The sequence below is a fragment of the Plectropomus leopardus genome, chromosome 1 (genome assembly GCF_008729295.1).
Source record: "Plectropomus leopardus isolate mb chromosome 1, YSFRI_Pleo_2.0, whole genome shotgun sequence".
NCBI lineage: Eukaryota > Metazoa > Chordata > Actinopteri > Perciformes > Serranidae > Plectropomus > Plectropomus leopardus.
The window spans coordinates 21318640-21338200 of record NC_056463.1 but is presented as its reverse complement, the minus strand read 5'-3'; the positions used below and the strand labels follow the sequence as shown (position 1 = coordinate 21338200).

The 19561-nt window shown below is 38.6% G+C and overlaps 1 protein-coding gene across 1 annotated transcript in view; it reads left to right on the top strand.

Annotated features, from left to right (window-relative positions):
- The window catches only part of galnt2 (UDP-N-acetyl-alpha-D-galactosamine:polypeptide N-acetylgalactosaminyltransferase 2), a 74144-nt gene that overhangs the window by 49568 nt on the left and 5015 nt on the right, over nucleotides 1–19561 (top strand). The window contains exons 8-15 of the mRNA XM_042497372.1: nucleotides 2567–2654; nucleotides 3953–4040; nucleotides 4179–4282; nucleotides 6821–6947; nucleotides 13899–13991; nucleotides 16416–16499; nucleotides 17703–17829; nucleotides 19174–19293. Of these exons, the coding sequence (XP_042353306.1) occupies nucleotides 2567–2654; nucleotides 3953–4040; nucleotides 4179–4282; nucleotides 6821–6947; nucleotides 13899–13991; nucleotides 16416–16499; nucleotides 17703–17829; nucleotides 19174–19293 (831 nt within the window). The remainder of the gene's footprint in view (nucleotides 1–2566; nucleotides 2655–3952; nucleotides 4041–4178; nucleotides 4283–6820; nucleotides 6948–13898; nucleotides 13992–16415; nucleotides 16500–17702; nucleotides 17830–19173; nucleotides 19294–19561) is intronic.

The following is a 19561-nucleotide window of genomic DNA, read 5'->3' as shown; positions in this document are numbered from 1 at the left end:
GAGGCACTTCAAGATTGATAACGCTCAAAGAGAAAGTCCAAACACACTCACACACTCACACACATTTCACAATATCATCTTTCAGTCCTGGAAAGGTCGTGGAATTAGTAACAATCATTTAAAGTTTTGGAAAAGTCATGGAAATTTGTTTGCAATTATTACAGTAATCTTTGGGGGATAACCTTCCAAGTAGTGTAACATAACAGCAAATTTATTTTCTTTGAGGTAGCTGTTGGCGTAACATAGCTCTTGAACTGGCAGCTTGAAATATAATTTCATCATCGACATTGCAATGCACAATAGCCTCATGGAAGGACGTGCAATGTCAAGTAAGGCAAATTAACTCAAATACATTATTTGCTTCTTGATACCAATAGAAACTCACACGCTTCTCATTTTCCATGACTTACACTGGCCAAGCCTTCCCCTCCAAGACAGATATGTGTATATGTGACAGAGTGTGGCAGCATAAAAGTAACATAACTGGACCAGCAGGTGCCGCAGACACAGTGAAGCATATGCTTTTCCAAACTTGATAGTGGGTCCTTCTTATAATAGGTATAATGGGTCATGGAAAAGTTTAAAATTGTGTCCATGGTGTCACTGTAAATGAACTGCATTAATTACAATTATATTTTTTGGTTTGCATCAGCAGGGTTTGCAAACTCCATAGTTTTTTAGTAACAGGGCTTTGAATGGATGTGACATCATGCAAAAAGAAAGACAAAAACAATCCGACCATAAAATGAAAAGGTTTCAGGGTCGAAGGTTCTTGAAGAGTTTATCTCAGTGTTTGTTCTGTATTACAGTGGTCGTAGTTGCTTCAGTGGGTTTTTTTTCATTGGTTTTTGGTTTATTGCAGCATTTAAGACCCATGACAAAAGTATATCAAAAAGATAATCTTCACAAATGAACACCACTTTTATGATTTTTGAAGTGTTAATGCAGTCACCAGAAGTAGAAAGTTTATGTGAGACAGTAAATGAACCACAGAGAGTGGTGCAATGAATAAAGAACCACATGGTATGTAATACACATTTCAATAGCTCCAGAAAATCTATTTGTGCTGGCAAATGTGGCAGCCTGCCACAAATAAATGAATATGTGAGAAACCTTGGACATGTCTTATGTCGCAGAACAAAACGGGAAAGTCTCTTAATCTTGTGTTAACCACAGATCTTATTTCAGGCTTCTAAGCAAAAACCCATTGGCTTTGAGATGAGGGAACCAGGAGTGCTGAAATGTTATCTCATTTCCACGTTGTAGGACGCATTCCTGCGTTGTTCTGATGATTGTGCTATAAATATTTACAGGGGAAAGAGTATTTTCCCTCCCTGCTGCACCGTCCGTCAGTGTCTTGTTAACATTCATGTTAGCATGACTTCAATAACACATGAACATTTGGACTCTCGTAGTAGAAAAGCACAATGTCACAGCTCCAAAAATGCCCTTTTTTATGATCGTCCATAGTTAGAAATGTCTTTCTTCTAATAAAATTAAAATTAGACCTTCAAGTCAGAGAGTATATGAGTCTGTGATTCAGTAGATCAGAACTTGCTGTAATATGGTGTTGAACTTTATTTATGGAAAGACATTGAAAAGTAAGACGGAGCTCTGAGTGTGATCTCTCTCACCGGTAGCTGTGTGATTTATCTTTTGGGACAGTAACAGTCAGATTTTATTTCCAGTGTCAGAGCTGATGTATAGAGATGCAGTTTTCCATTAGTTTTATTCGATTTAAAAAGTAGGACCTCCCAGAGGTTTGTGTTTCCTTCTTTTCTAACCACCTCGAGCTGTAAGAGGAAAATCCTTAAACAGAATAAACTCCATTACAGATTTACAGTGTGTTGATATTTAAAGTGAAGTCTCTTAGTACTGGCTTAAGAGGGAGCTTCTTGATTAAATGAAATCTCAGAAATGGGACACTGTGTGTAAAATGGAGCTTGTTTTTTAAATATTTATCTGATGTGACTGAAAATAGTCTGATTCTGCGTTTGATCCTCCCTACTCGGTGTTTTGTCATTCCCTAGTTAATAAACGCCTCGAGCCAAATCTAAAACATTTTGCTGTCAGAGTAATTGACTTTGCTTTTCTTTGTTTTAGTTGCACTTTTAAATAATGAATCACTCGATACAAAACACAAAAAGGGAAAAATACAGTCTGTGTGGGTGAAACCACATGTGTCATATCAAAAGGTTTCAACCCAAAATAAATAAACTCCGTCAGTACCTGGAGGCTTGTTTCTGTTGTTGTTGTTCTGGCCACTTGAGCTACCCCTTTCTCTAAACCGCTGTATGATGTGGCTCTGTGGGAGTGATTTAGTGTGAAGAGACAGAGCTGCTTTACTCTCAGTTCTGCTTCATAAACACAGTGACAAACTAGATACAGACCCTAAACTAATCGTTAGTGTTGAGTGGAATATTTATTTCTCCTCTAAAGTTCAACAAAACATGTTCGACTTGGTGCATATTTATTAATGTGCCACATTTCCTGTTAGTCCCATGAAGAGTTTGTCCAAAGTCAAAGAAGTTATAATGCAGAATTTTGTCTCGTCCTTCCTTCTCAGGACAAGACCAGAGTAGTTTCTCCCATCATTGATGTGATCAACATGGACAACTTCCAGTATGTGGGAGCCTCGGCCGATCTGAAAGGAGGTAAAAAGTTAAAAATATATACATAGAAAATTTGAGTATTTTTGTTTGTTTTTAGTATATTGTCTATATATAAAATATCCAGCAGACTACTTGATTACTATAAGTGAATTATCTAAATAGGAAACTGTGATTCTCAAACTGCAAAAGTACAGAATCGCCAAGTTAAATGAGCACTAAGAAAATAAAGTATTGCATGTAAGTGGAATTGGGGAAATTTGATCCATATGATCACTGGAACCATGATCTCTATAAGCTGTTTCCAATGAAATATGAATATATTCATAATTTACATAGAAACATGAATACTAACGAACAAACAATATTAAAATGATTACGAATGAATAAACTAAATTAACACCCACTACATAAATGGTGAAATAATAATAATAATGACAACAGTAAAAAAAAATTCAATTCAATACTTTTTATTTACAATAGTGGCTTAGAGGACCTCTGTTACAGATGCTTTAATTATCCTTACTTAGACGTGTCCAACATACAAGATAAATCCTTAATCCTACCTAATAGTGATGTCACGATACTGGAATATCTAACTTCACCACAAAACCTTGAACAACATCGATATCCAAAACAATTCTGATGAAGGGTAAAATACAGAGGACATGATATTCAATTTTTTCAATAAAAGATAAATATAAAGAAGCTATAAGATGACTAGGAAAACTTTTCTTTTCTCAGTTATCAGCAGAGAACAGCAGACTGGTACTAGAGTATTGATAATATGGAAAAAGTTTATTGAAACCAGTTCAGAGTTATTATTTATCAATACATCAATATGTTTGACACTAGTCTGAAAAATAATTTATAAATGGGCCCCAGATTCTTTGAATGTTTATGAACATTTTTCCAAATTTACACATTTCCTTAAGCCATTGCCCAATACGTGGTCTTTGATTACTCCTGGATTTTGACTGTGTGGCACATTCATACTGATGATGTGACTATTACAGTTTGTCTTGTGCATTCCAGTATTAGTATATGGTTTAAAATTTAAACACAACTATGCAAATGTTCAGGTTTAGGGTTTTTTTCTCTCTGTGCTGACACATGAACACAGACAGACATGTGAAATCAGGCAGCTGCAGATGTATCCAGTCAACTGATGTGAACCTGCCAAATCCAATTATATAACCAGACTGCTACTTAATCCCAGCTAATGGTCATACTGGCATTGTCCTTTCGTGTGTGTGTGTGTGTGTGTGTGTGTGTGTGTGTGTGTGTGTGTGTGTGTGTGTGTGTGTGTGTGTGTGTGTGTGTGTGTGTGTGTGTGTTGGTAGGTTTCGATTGGAATTTGGTGTTTAAATGGGACTACATGACTCTGGATCAGAGACGAGCCAGACAAGGCAACCCCATAGCCCCCATAAAGTAAGACAGACACGCTCACGCATCTACTCAAGTCATCATACGTGACTAACTGACTTTTATTTGCCTGTTTCCACCTACTGCTAATCTCGCTCTTTTCTTCGCTCCATCCACCCGCCCTCCCTCTCTCTGCTCCTGCAGGACTCCGATGATAGCAGGAGGTTTATTTGTCATGGACAAGGAGTACTTTGAGCTGCTGGGGAAGTATGACATGATGATGGATGTATGGGGAGGAGAAAATCTCGGTGAGTGCTGCTAAAAAGTGCAAATGCTAATTCGGAGGAGTCACAGTGGAGCACGGAGTCAGTAGAATCACGGTAGACAGATGATGGCGGTTAGGAGATGAAAGTACGACACAGTAATTGGATGTCAGAGGAATAACAAAATCTAGGTGAGTGAAAGAAACAAGAAAACAAATAGGAGAGTGTGATTAATAGTGGAAAGTAAAGTGCCGGGTAGAGAAAATAAACTGTCAACATTTACCATCAGTACACTCCACTGCTGTAATGTGTTGCTCCCAGACTGTCTCATTCTCCAACTACCAGTCTCTCGAGGTGACAGACATGTCAGGGGTTTTGCCGGCGGTATTAAAGAAATAGTTTGACATTTTGGGAATTGCAGCTATTAGGTTTTTTGTGAGAGTCAGATGAGAGGATTGATACCAGAGGTGTCTGTACGCTAATATTAAGCTGTTGGTTAAGCACAAAGACTGGAAACGGGGGGAAGCAGATAGCATTTCTTTGTCCAACGGTAATAAAATCTGCTTACCAGCACCTCTAATTCAATCTATACACCGTAATACCGTTAGAAGACAAAAGTCTGGCATCCTCTCACATCTAAAGACAATGTGAGTGTTCAGTCACACACTTTATGAAGCCTGTGGATCTTGCTGGGTCACTATTTGCACGAATAAAACTAAATATTTCCCATCCTGCTCCTGATGGAAAACATTACACCAAACTCCCTTTAAGTCCTAAGAGATATTAACAATTCCTGTGTCTGCAAAAACACATAACTCTCGAATAACTAGACTAAAGGTATCGTACAGTGACATTATTCTTGTCAATTTGGCATCAGTTTAATCCATAAAAATAAACTAGGTTTTTTATAATAAAGTTTAGATCATTATTTAGCTGTACTATTTTAGTGGGAAAATAAATGAACTGCTAAAAAAATAAGATTTCTCACCAAACTAAGTGCTGGTTGGTGGATCAGATACAAACCAAATTAAACATAGACTTGTGTTCAATCTACAACTCCACAGTTTCTCCTCCTTTTCTAGAGTCCAAGAGAACCGAGACTTTTTCATGATCTTGCGTCTTCCTCGAGTCCCCTCCTTGTTCACTGTCTTCTTGTTTTGCTAAGACTAAAAATGTTATAATATGAGTTTTATGACCACCTTAAACCCATGAATGGATTACTGAACGGGCTTACTGGGCACAGGCCCAGGGGCCCAAAGTGTCAGGGGGTCCCCTGACCTTTACTTGCAAAATGTGAAATGTCAAATTAACACGTAGGGACCAGGAAGAGAATTGAGATGACCAAAGAGACTCAAAACCACCACAAAGTCTGTGTGTCCTGCTTCTGTGTAGGAGAGGTGATGGGGTCCTTTGCATATCTGTGCTCAGGGACAAATTGTCTCATAATCCACTCTTTCTTACACCAAAAGATGGAGATCACAGAAGTGAGCATCAGCTGAGGTAAAATGTCATTTTATTCAGGCACTGGGAATCTCTCTTCACCAGTGAAATCAGTTAAAAGGTTGTTTGGTGTGAGGTCGGGATAGAGCTCACATGTTAACATGTTACGTCTCGTGTTTAATCTGAACAAAAACTAAAATGTAGAAATAACAATTTGTGGTTTTATGGGGCTTATGTTCTGATCTTTCTCTCCAGTGGAGGTTGGCAGGTAGACTATTTCACCTTTGGACTTGGTCTTTATGCTAAGTTGAGATAATTAATTGCTGGCTGTAGCTTCTTATTTAACAAACAGTGATTGGTGATATCCATTCTCTCATCTAACTCTCAACAAGAAAGCAAATGAGTGCCAAACTATTCATTTAAGTCTCAAACAGGCTTGTTATTTGTTATTTCTGTACATAAATGTTTTTATCGTGAAAAACAATAGACTTCTGCTCACTGATAAAATCTCTTGAGATGTGAAAGTAGCACCGGCGATGATTCTCACGCTGTGATCAACTCATGAGCTCATCTCGAGTTTCTGTGCCAGGATCATGATGAGGAGCAGAAAATCCTGCAGTAATTTGGTGGTCATATCCGGGAAGAAGAATCTCCGAGACTCGAGTTAATCTTCGAAAATTACAGTGTTAATGTGATAATGATTACAGTCGGTAGTGAGTGAAAATAACTGTAGTGCACACAATAGAGATCATTTGCAAACAGCACAATGACATAATAACAGCAATGTCTCCCTGTTGCTTTTGTCTGAATTCAGTTGGGAAATCGTGGGGAATAAACACAATGATTCACGTTATCTCGAGACGCCACAGTGATTCAGAGCTGGATTGACAATTCAGACGCTGATTTACTTCTGTGCTCGTTTAGACAACACTTATTCAAATATAGACAATGTTAGTGAGGGAACATGACAACATGACATCAATGCACTGAAAACATTAATGAGGTGCAGACATCCTGAGTTAATGATACCACACTTCATACATAGTGCTTACAGTAATCAGCTGTGGTATTTTCATGGAAATTGTTTGTTGGAACAAATGTGACCTCTGTGTGTGTGTGTGTGTGTGTGTGTGTGTGTTTCAGAGATCTCATTTCGAGTGTGGCAGTGTGATGGTAGTCTGGAGATCATCCCCTGTAGCAGAGTCGGCCACGTCTTCAGAAAGCAACATCCATACACTTTCCCTGGGGGCAGCGGGACAGTGTTTGCAAGGTAACACACACACACACATACGGCAAGGACGTTGAACACTTAAACTCTCATTAACCAGCCAGGCTCCACGCACCACACAAGGTTCCCACAGTCATGAAAACCTTGAGAAGTCATTAAAGTTCCTGATCTTATTTCCCAAGCCTGGAAAATTCATGCAATTAGTAAAAATCATTAAAAGTTTTGGAAAAGTCATGGAATTTTGTTGTGTATAATGAAATTGGTACAGTAGTCTTGCGTGGATAAGCTTCCACATTATGTAACATAGAGGCGAATTTATTTTCTGTAACTTTTGAACTAATGCAGCTCTTTTTGCGTTTTGTGAACCATGACATACGTTTCTTTGTCTTAGCGTCGCCTCCTGCCTCTCCCTTCACATGTGCCAGCTAAATGAAATTGTGTTTGAACAGAGTGGGAATCTGATAAGTTTGAAATATTCAGCGCAAGTGGGGCAAGAATGTTTTTTTTATCATTATGGATCCTTGAAAAGTCATGGAAAAGTTTTAAAAATTGTCCATAAATATGTGTGGGAACCCATTTTTCATTTACTGAAGAACAACATTTGCCATTTCACACATGATGTTAATACTGGATATCTTGTGCTTCCCTGTAATGAGCCATATTAGTGGCTAGTTATGTATGTATGTGTATGCAGTGTATATGAACATATACATAAATGTATGCATGGTGTCTGTGTCTGTGTCTGTGTCTGTCTGTGTGTGTGTTTGTGTGTGTGTTTGTGTGTGTGTGTGTGTGTGTGTGTGTGTGTGTGTGTGTGTGTGTATGCAAAAATGCCTGCTAGTTGCACTGCTGTGTCTATAAGGTCAACAAAATGTGGTTCAACATACTTTTACCTTGTTGTCTGTGATCATGGTTTATATTTGTTATTTTAAAGGCCCTTCAACAGAGGTGTTGGAAATTAGCAGTAGCTATAAATACTGTGATACGTCGCAGTGGATAATTTTGGTGGAATTATATTGTATTTTCCCTATCAGCAAACAAACAAATTAGATAAAATTAAAAAAAAAAAAAGAAGTCCCCCTCCAGACATGTTTTAAATGCTTATTAAAAATTCTAATATTTTGTTTTTAACATGTGTTTTCCACTTCCCCACATAATAGTTTAAGAAATCTCTGAAAAGAGGCTGGAGGCAGATCTACTCATTCTCCGTAATTGAGAAACACTGGATCTGGCCTCCGCCACGCTCACCGATGCTGCATGGGTTTGAGCAGTGTGGATGGAGACGGCTCGCGTTAGCGTCAGAGGAAACATTGGAGAGATTCATACATGTTTGAAACTCAGTCAGACTCAGATGAGGAGTCTGTTGTGCACCAACATTGGCAACTTGCAAATGTAGCAGAGAGTATTACGCAGCTTTTATTTGTTAATGTTGTTGGTTAGCTTCTAAGTTAACTGGCAGCGGCAGTGTAAGTGGTTGTGAAACACACAATAATACCTGCTGTGATGGGGTTTTGGTAGATAGTTGAAGGAAACTTCAGAAAAACTGTACACTCTGCCATGTTTGTTGTGAAATTTTTTCATTACGCTAATGCTCTCTGAAGCGAAAAGTGCGCTCTGTGCTAAAGGCTCCTGGTTTATTTGCAGGTGTTGTGTTGAATTCGGTTCCTCCATTGATATGTAGTTCCCGTATTAGATAGTGATTGGCTTTCATATTAGAGACGTAGCTAATCTTGCTTGCCTCGGGTGATTGTGAACATCAAATTTTTGGGGAGTGCACAGACATCACCCCCTTCAATAACGGAATGTGAAAAGACCTCTCCAGGGACAAACTTTGCACAAACACCTGTCAGTTCAGTCTCGGCCAGGTTAGATAAACGCAAGAAAAAAAACGCATTTTTGAGTGGACATAGACTTAAAGTCATGATCAAACCTAAAGATGCATTAGTAGACGACAATCATAGGGTTTGTGGTTCGATCCCTCAGCTCCTTCTGTCCACATCAAAGCAATTACGAGATTTTTTCCAAAATATCAATCTATTCCTTTCAAGTAAATAATTTAACATTCTTAGTACGCAAAGTTCATCTGCTGAGGAAAATCATGTGATATGACGAAACAAGATCCAGAACAGCAACAACAACCCTTTCTCAACATTTCAGGTATGCCATAATTTTGCAATTACTCCTCATGGCATCTATACCAAAAAGTATTCATTATTTGGGATATATCGTAAGCATGATTGTCTTTAGTATTACTTTTTTAAATTGGGTTGACTACTTTCCACACATACAGCACTCTTCAGACTTCTCTTTGCACAGGCCTTATTTCTATGCCCTTGCCTCTTTTATCAAGTGCTGTTTTAAACACTGGGGCATGCATTATTTAGTTTAACCACAGCTTTTAGATTTAAACCCATGTGGGATAATTAAAAGCAAGCGGCATCAATTAAAAAACAATAAAATAGTAATCACAGGGAAAATTGGCTTCGGATATAGAAAGAATGTTCTTAAATATAGAAGATCTGTTTTTGCATGTGCTTCTCTTTAGATAAATGTGACTACATAATCAGCAAAGATCAGAAATACGAAACATGGAAAGATATGATCTCTGCTTTGAAACTGTCTCCAACCACAAGTAACAACTCTTGGAAACGAGCCCGACAAACCCTCATGGTTCTGATTAAGAACTGCAACAAACAGATAACAAGGAATTTAATGTGGCTGTGGTTTCTCTGGTCCTCCCAGTGATGTACAGCCCTGTGTGGGGAAAAAAAACAAAAACGTGAAGGGCGTAATAGACCAAGAATGTGAAGTATCTTTGGAATTAACTCATCCTGATCTTAAAGGTCCAGCGTATAAGATTTAATGGCAAAAATAAAATCTAATATTACCAGTATGTTTTCTTTAGTGTATACTCACCCGAAAAATAAGAGCTGTTGTATTTTCGTTACCTTAGAATGAGCCGTTTATATCTACATAACGAGTGGATCTTCGTCTACAGAGATTGCCATGTTGATGTGCCATGTTTCAACAGTAGCCCAGAACAGACAAACCACATACTGGCTCAAGGAAATTACACATTGGTAATGGAGAAAGTAGGCTTCATGACAACCACACTTCCGCAGTGCCGAAAGAAGTTTCATAACCCTCTGCGACATTTGAAAATATAATTCATTAATTGATGGATGTGGCAATGTTCATGTGAATCAGCCTCTACAATGCAGACACATCATGCGGAACAGCTTCATCTGTTCTTTGAGGCTGCTTCAGTTCATCGTGCTGCCCTTCAGTCCTGAATAAAGCCCCAGACAGCCTCCCTGTGTCTGCTGGCAACGACCCCGGGGAGCTCCGAGCCAGCACCTGTTTTGTCTGCCTGGATGGCTTTATAATTGTTCTGGGAGCAGCATTTCCCAAATATCCAAGACCCTGTATACACTGGGTTTTAAAATGGGTTGTGGTGGGGCGCCCAGTAGCTCACCTGGTAGAGTGGGCGCCTCATATACAAAGGTGTCCTTGTTGCATGTCATCCCCTCTCTCTCCCCTGTTTCAATCTAAAAGCTATACTGTCTGCTTCAGGGAAAAACAAACAAAAAAATAAATAAATAAAATAATATAAAATAAAAATAATCTTTAAAATGGGTTGTTCAATAACAATCTTCGACCGTTCCGTTTTATTCATTTATTATTTTAATATGTAAAGTTTTAAAGTTTGAACAGGGTTTAGCAGGACATGATGTCGGCATTAATGTGATATAGTAAACAAGCTGACAGCTTTGACTGCAGACCGGCAATGTGCAACAGCATTTTTTGCCAGCAGTAGATATCAAATAAAAAACAGAGACTGTGTCATATGACATTGCTGTTAGCTGTGAATTCACCACTTATTAGCAGAATAGAGAAGATAATGTTATATCAGAGCATTACAGTGTAGAATCTCTTCCTCCTCTGTGCTGCTGCAGCCTGTACCAAAGAGTAGCGTGACAGTCAAGAGCACTGGCTCCGCAGCAAAGTCTGGCAACCAAAACGTCCCCAGCGGTACACTGCACAGTACACAGACTAGCAATAAAAAAACCCCAAAAATGCCTGCTTGACTTGAAGCAATCTGTCGACTGAGGGTCTCTGACCGATGATCTGAATCACCGACTCTCAGGGGGCAGCCCTACAGCCAAAAGACATCGCCATACACACCAGTGTCTGTCAGGTGTCTCCAAGGTGTCCAGCTGTGTTCAGATTTCATTACTGCTTACATAACTCCAGCTAGAAGGTCAAAGGGCCACGTGCACAGTTATTACATCAGTCTGTTGCCAGACAACTGCCAGATCTGTTTCACACAACCTAACTAAGAAAACAAAATGAAATAAAGTTTAAGAAGTATTATAAATGTACAAGCTGTACAAGGACAAAGTCATTTGCAACTTGCAGTGACTTAATGTATCGGGGCACTGTCAGCAAAACAGCCACCATGTCCTGCACTGAAGACATTTTTGTGCTACGTCCTTATCCAGGAGGATGCGTCAGTGTTTGTACTAGAAAAGATGGGTGGCCAAAGAGGTCTCAGTCCACCTCAGAAAGTAGCTTGAGTGGTCGGATCAAACTGCATCCTGGTGGAGGCATTTAGTGCTGTCCATGTGTGATCCGATCCAAGACGCATTTTAAAACCAAATGTGTACAGGGTTCAAGTTGGGTATATTGGACAAGTGGAGACAGTTCCAACCTTTAGTTAATGTGAAGAAAAGACCACATATGAAGTTCACCACATTCTGCAGTATATTGCTCAGGTGCAGGTGGATTGAGATGAAATACAAAGTTTTTTGCAGAAAGAAAAGATAGTTCCATGTAGAAAATAATGTCTGGAGGAAGGAGAAGCCTCATTTAGGCAAAACGTCTCCTCAGTGTTTGAAACAGAGGCATTCATGGTACCATAAGTTTTACTGAGTTGATGTTTCATTCCACCCTGTCTGAGCAGCAACACACTGTTCCCTATCTTGCTTGTTCCTAAGAATTAATATTTGCTATAGAAAACACTGTAGTCAGTAATTTGTCCAGTTTTCCAGACAAAAGCATTGAAGGCAGCTATCTCTACACTTGTCTTTGAAAACTCACAGGAACAACTTCTGTACCTGTGGGGAACAGAACGTGGCTGTATTTGACAAATCATAAGACCTTGTATCAGTCTTTGCTGTCACAATTTCTCGTGATGTTTTTTTGAGTCGATTGTCTCTTGATGCATCCTTATTAAAGTAACAAACAGTTATCTTCATTGATTAATCTAGAGGTTACTTACATGATAGATTGTTTGCTCTAAAAATGAAATTGTCAAAACTGTCAGAAAATGCCAATCACAATCTATAAAGCCTAAGGCGACATCTTCAAATTGCTTGTTTTGTATAACTGATAGTCCAAAACCCCAAAGATGTTCAGTTTACTGTCATTAAAGAGAAGAAGCTGGAACAAGGGAATATTTGGTATTTTTGCTAAAAAAAAAGAAAAAGAAAAACAACAACAAACCAACCAAAACAGTTCTTCAAATGGTAGCTGATGAACTTTTCCTGTCAATCAATTGATTGCAATAAGTGGATATCCTGTCTCCGAATGTGGAAAATGGACTGAAGGGCTGCTCTCGTTATAACTCAGTTTTGCTAACTCATTGAGTTTACTCAATGAGACAGACCCCAGGTGTTAAACAGTGGCAGCCGCACAGTTTTTTTGTTTTGTGTTTTTTAACTTTATCTTTGTTTTCTTTAAAAGTGTATTTATTGAGAGTATAGAAGAGAACAGAAAACAATACAATAAAGGCTTAACAGAGACTAAAGGGAGAAACAAGTCTACATTCTATTCAGATAGAACGAGCATTTATTCTTCTTAAAAAATGTTCATATTAACCGTTTCCCCCAGCCTTTTGCAAAAATAATCATCCATCATTTTTATTGAAATATTCCCCATGTTATGAGATCATCTATAATGGTCAGCCATTTTTTTGTAATCAGGTGCATCAGTCTTAAGCCAAGTCCCGGTGAAAGCTTTCTCTCCGGCAGTGGGTAACTTCTTGACCAAGTATCGGTGTCCTTCATGCACGTTTCCTTTCTATGTGACCATGTTTAAAACAAAACTAGAGCTGGGGGATTTCGTAATCCAATATCTTACATGGAACAGAAAGTATGCCAGGCTAGAAAGGTTGCATTTTCATGCAACACCAAAAAAAAAATGTGTGTGGTTTGTTCCCTGTGGTCTGCATACAAGTGTTTACTTACCTTGATGTGTGTGTGTATTCCTGTATTCCTCACTGCTGTGTATTTTAACAGTCAGGCTAATATAAACTTTGACACCTTTTTAACTCAGTCAGACATGATGCGCACATTTTATATACATTGCATCCATTCTGAATCAATGAAAATGATTTGCTCCTTATAACTTAAGAATCTGTGGGAGAATCATCACATTTCATCAAGTTTTATGTGATCAGGTTGTGTTTTACTTTGACTCCATCTGCGACATGGTCATGTACTGTTATACAGCGTCAAAAAATGAAAATTTGACTTAATGTCTTTGGACATCATGTAAATACACACGTTCACACACTGTTGACCAGTAAATGCAGTAACTGAGAAAAAAACCCACATCATTCATGTTTCTGTGTAACCAGTGGCACTCTGCCCTCTTATGGCTGTGGAGATGTATGAACACAAGAGCAAGAGAGAAAGTGTGCATGGTTTTTGTCCATCTGGTGATGTGTGTCTCAGTCACCACATACACACACACACACACACACACACACACACACACAGAGAGAGCGAGCATGTCCAGTTTCGAGATGACTGGTATCTGTCTCACTTTCTTCTTCTTTCTCTCTCTCTGTTTTCATTTCCTTCTCATTTCTTAATGTTCCTCATCTGCTCCCGGTTCCATGTCTCCTTTATCCATTCTACTGTCGCACCTCTCCCAATTTCCTCCCTGCTCGTCACCCCTGCTTCACTTTCCTTCTCTCACCTCTCTCAGGAACACAAGGAGAGCAGCCGAGGTGTGGATGGATGAATACAAAAACTTTTATTATGCTGCCGTTCCCTCAGCTAGAAACGTGCCCTACGGAAAGTGAGTACCATGAAGTATGAACCCTGCAGGAGTCGGACAGCATAATGTAGCTAGATCATAAAATTACAAAGCCAGCCATGTGAATAGGCATATTAATTGGATTGCCAATTAGCAGCATGTCAGCTGTGAGTCAGTTACCCTTTTAATCGAAGTGAACTGAGGCAGTTAATGTGACTTAAAAGAGGGCAAGAAGTCAAAAGACCGTTGCGGTATTTGACATGCTGAAGGGATTAGTTTTAGATTATGACAGCTAACGCCAAAGCAGAAGACCATGACAGACACATTGGTAAAGAGGAGCGAGGGATGGATGGATATTAAACTAGTTATAGAGGTTTTAACCAATGCCATATAGAAACCTAACTGCATAGACCTTTTTTCAGCTGATGTCATTAACAATATGTGCATACATCCTGGCAACGAAAGTGGTGTTTTGCCTCAGACAAGTGAGCAAGCTTTGAACACTGAATTGAAATTTTTTACCAGCATCATAATGTCTCGTTGTTATCAGAATCAGTATTCTAACAGCGGACTCAAGTTCTACCGAATTCCAACAGGATCACAACTGTTTCAGAGCAACAGGTGTTTCAGTTTAATGAGCGACTGTGTTAACTGGTGACTCAGCCGAATGTGTAGTGGTTGCTCATAGTGAAAGCAGCTGTTGAAAACACTAACAGAACATGTAGTTCTCCTTGTATAAGCCTTTTATTTTAGTTTAATCCATTTTAAATACATGCCCAACTGAGCAGCCATGCACGCATTCGGCTGAAAGTCACCTTTTAACTCAGCCACTTTTAAACTGAAACACCCACTGCGTGTATGGCTGCAAGCTTAGAAATTTGTTGACTACCACTGGACTGAAAACACAAAATTTCTTGTGTTACAGTGAAACAGAAGCAGAATTCATGTTTGCATCGAGCTCTGAACTAGCTGGTTCCAAGTCAACCACACAAACCAATAATGCAGACACAATCCTCTGTTGGGATGTCATTTTATCGTTACTAAATTATAGCCCAAGCCTCATACACGGTGACTTTGATTTCAAGACACTAAACTTTGAGTTTGTCATGGTATTTGACATTCTGTACATGACCACAAATAACATAGTCACAAGTGTCTAGTGCAGCGTTACTCAACTTATGGTGCGCGGGCCATATCCGGCTCCCAATAGGGTGCCGGTTGGCCCCTCAACCATTTTCTAATTCGAATAAATCGATTCGGAATGGGAATTGCTTATGTTCTTTTAGTATATACAGTATAAAGTGCCAGAGTGCATAAAACAGCATAAAAATAGAGCTTGTTTATCTAAAAAAGTGCAAGTGGAGGATCTCTTGCACCCCTGACAGACATCCTAGCTAAGCCCCTAATGTCCTAAAATACTAGAAACATCCTAAAATCGTAGAAATGTCCGTGTCAAGTCCTGGAAACATACATGGGGCAGCTGTGACTGGCCCCTGTTCTCCTGTCACTTTGCAAAAGTGGCCCCCAAGCAAAGCAAGATGAGTATCTTTCATTTAGCGTCTTGACAATGCTAATGCTGGGTTTCTCCATAAAACATGTGTATATATCTGTCCACTAAAACTAGATCTGAAAGTCTGTTACTATTTGTCAGTCAGTTTGTTTAGCCAGCATTTGTAATCTTTGGGGGTTAATGTCCTTACATAACCTGACAAGCAGTTGCACACTGCCACGCTTGTGTTGCCATCCTGTGTGCGCATATAATCCAATCCAATCTAAATTTCTATATAAAGCACATTTAAAACCAACAGAGTTGACCAAAGTGCTCTGCATCAATAAATAGTTTTAAAAAATAGCATAAATATCCTAAACTTTTTGCAAAAAGGCATTCAAACCACAAGATAAAATCACAAAACTGTCAACTCTCATGAAAGGTCAGATAACGCCAAAGAGAACAAATGAGTTTTTGAAAGAGATTTAATTATAATAATAACATTATAATCATTATAATCATTAAATTATAATCATTATAATCATTAAATTATAATGAGCATTGTTTACAAATGTAAAAAGATTCTAATCATGGATCCATGTATTTTCTGTGTGTGTGTTTTCTGTTGCTTTATTTCACTTCATGTGTATATTAGCAGTCTGCTGCTTTATGCCGATGTACACTTCCAAATAATTTAGAAAAGGCTCCACGACAACAAGTTCTCTCATATCCATTTAGTGCAGCTGGAAAAAGATGAAAATGCTCATTATGTGACCTTGTGGGAAAACCTCATGGCTTCTCCCTGCAGTGCTGTCTGAGCAGTTATTTTCCCCAGAGGATGCAGCCTTAGATGTGCCCTGAGCCTCGACTGTCCGCCCTCACAGAGGGGCTATAATTTAATCACATGGGAAAACATTTGAGGAACCACAAGTGACTCACCCTCTAATTCCCTCACTGATTCTTTCTCTCTGTCTCAGCATCCAGAGTCGTTTGGAGATGAAGAAGAGATTAGGATGTAAGCCGTTCAAATGGTACCTGGAGAATGTCTACCCTGAACTGCGGTAGGAAAATTAAAGTGTTTCATGTGATATGATAGGGTACATGGGATGACACATTATGTCATAAAGGTTAAATGACATTTAAGGAAACCCACCTGAAACGCAGCATCAGTATTATGAGGACTGGGTTTGTAAGAGACCTCAGCTCATATTAGTGTGACTGCGATCTTCTTTGTGCAGAGATCTAATGTTTTATTCCTTAATAAGACTCCCAAATGACTGCGGTGACACTAATGACTAACCTGCACTGGCAATTATGACTCAGGCACATTATTAAATTTCAGCAGCTTTGCAATTTGTCACTTACATGAATGAGATTAACAATGAATAAATGTAGGACTGCACTGAATGTCTTTTTTTTTTTTTAACATTCAAAACTTTAATTGAGGTCTCTGAAGGAAGCTTTGAATCCGTTTGAGTCGTCATATGACGTGATGTAATCACACTTAAATAAATAAAGAATCGTCAAAGTCCTCAATATGAGTATAGTGAGTCATCGGATTAAAAGAGTGAATCCTTTTTTATTAAATCAACTTTCTCTAATGAATATAACTTGTCTTCATCAACACGAATGCATGTAGGCAGCAAGTTAATCCAATAAGGGCATGAAATAATGATGAAATAATAATTGCGCCCTTAGGCTTATAGTAACATTATGTTACGACAGAAATGGCAATAAAAAAGAGTAAATCATAACATTTCAAATTAAATCATCTTAATCATCTTTCTACAGTTAGTGGTATAAAATCTTGTGATTTCAAAGTGTATGGTCTGGAGCTGCTCCATAGACAATTAGTCAAAGCCTGATTGTGTGAACCCACATAGTGTTTGTTTTCTTTCTTTTTTTTTTTTAACCCAAAATGAGCTTTATATTATTGTAGTGTTCTCGATTCTGACACAGCAACTATCCCTGTATACTCAGAGCATTCACCTGGATGCTCTCAGTCTCATCTATCATACAGTATATCCCAATTCATTTTCTGTGGAGAACTTCCAGACTTTATACCTTAAGACATCACAAATTAGGGTTTTAGCACTCTAGTTTTTGGATTTGGTAGATAGTTGTTCATGATTACTAATATTTCTGGATTATTTTAGACCATAGGAATAACATATTTGTATTTAAAAAATGGGTGTAGTTCCTCTTTAAAGTGGTTCTAACAAACATGATTAAGATTTAATAAAAGTTTGTTTGTTTGTGTTCAGAGTCCCAGACCACCAGGACATAGCGTTTGGAGCGCTGCAGCAGGGAGGAAACTGTCTGGACACCCTCGGCCATTTTGTAGACGGGGTGGTGAGCGTCTATGAATGCCACAACGGCGGAGGAAACCAGGTAGCGTTACTACGACGACACACACAGGTCAGCTTGTCTAATCCTTTGCTATAAAGACACCATGGTGGCAAGAGGTGGCACTAGTGGTGGTGAGAGCACAGGGGGTATGTGGCGGGATTCAACTGTTAAAGGTCAGATGTTGCACACATTATTTTTTTTTTTTGCACCACTGCATTTACTAAAAGGAGAAAACATGATTTCAACCAAAGGTCAGGTGAGACTTAAGGCCAAGTATCCTAACCTGCAATAAGCAAAAAGTGAATATTTACTTTTAATGTCTTTATAGTCAATGCAGATAGTCTATGCAATGTAATATGTAATACTCAACTTTCATACAGAATATCTGTAAATTGAAGAATTTGCATATTGTTGTTGGGCTAACTGCAAATGCATTGGAGCAATTTGAATAGAGTGTACAGTTTGTGTGTGTGTGTGTGTGTGTGTGCGTGTGCGTGCGTGCGTGCGTGCGTGTGCGCACATGTGCGTGCCTGTGCATGTGTATAACCTTGCACCAGTGTGTTTGTGTCTGCAGTTTATCAAATAGTTCCTTCCTGAAATAGAATGACAGGTGTAGCGTTTTTACTGGGAAAACTGGTGTCATATAGAGTTAATAACCATTGACTTTACAAGTTACCCCCATCATTTTTGTAATGCAAAACTTGCAGCATGAGTTGTTCTTTTTCATTTTTAAACCAAATTTTACGCTCTCAAATCGAGCTTGAAATTAACTGTACTCTTATTTAATAAGACATGTTAATGACATCACGGCTCTTTAGGCAGCACGCTTTGAGGAGACACGTCTTGATGCACATAATTAATTCTTCCTGTGGGTGTCAGTTATACTGTAAAGTCTGATACAACACAGATACTGAAATGAGGTCACTCTACACCACAGTTATCGGTTGCAGTTTGTTAATCAGCGCAGAGCAAACTATAATAGAGCAACAGTGTTCCTTTTTATGTGTTTATGTAAAAAAGGAAAAACTAGTCTTACATTTTATCTCAGACATACTGGATCAACCAATCTGATGAAGACAGCCTTTGTTTAATTACTATTTGGTATTTTAAGCCTGATAAATGCCACTGTTATTCTCAGTCTTATTGTCTTAAGTAAGACTTAAAAACTTAAAACACAGGCATAGTATGACAAATAAAACAAAAGCTGTGATGCAAAGTATTCAGCTATTAAGTATGATTTTATGTCCCTTGTGTGCAGTACTTTTACATTTACTGTGTGTAATGCTAGGACATGATATTGGACAATACTGCTCTCAAAAAAAAGAACTTGTGGGCATGCAGAAATGTGTTATACTGATGTTTTGACTTAAATCCATTCTTGTTCAGGAGTGGGCCCTGACCAAGGATAAGTCAGTCAAACACATGGACTTGTGTCTGACTGTGGTGGACAGAACGGCCGGTTCCCTCATCAAACTACAAGGCTGTCGAGAGAATGACAGCAGACAGGTAAACATGCTCAGTTGGACTGTTTAGCTGTACTCTCACTTATAAATGAAACCAAATAACTGTGGAAGCCCATTTCTGGCAATATGATGAAAAACAACATCTTCTAAATTGTTATAGTGAGAAATATTCTCGAAATGACTTAGTATGTATATAATGAGAAACTCAAAATAATAATAAGCTTCCTTGAAACTACGACGCAGTATCTCAAAACGATGAGAAATGATACCAAGTCAGAAAGTTACTCATTATTTCAGGAAAGATTCTCATA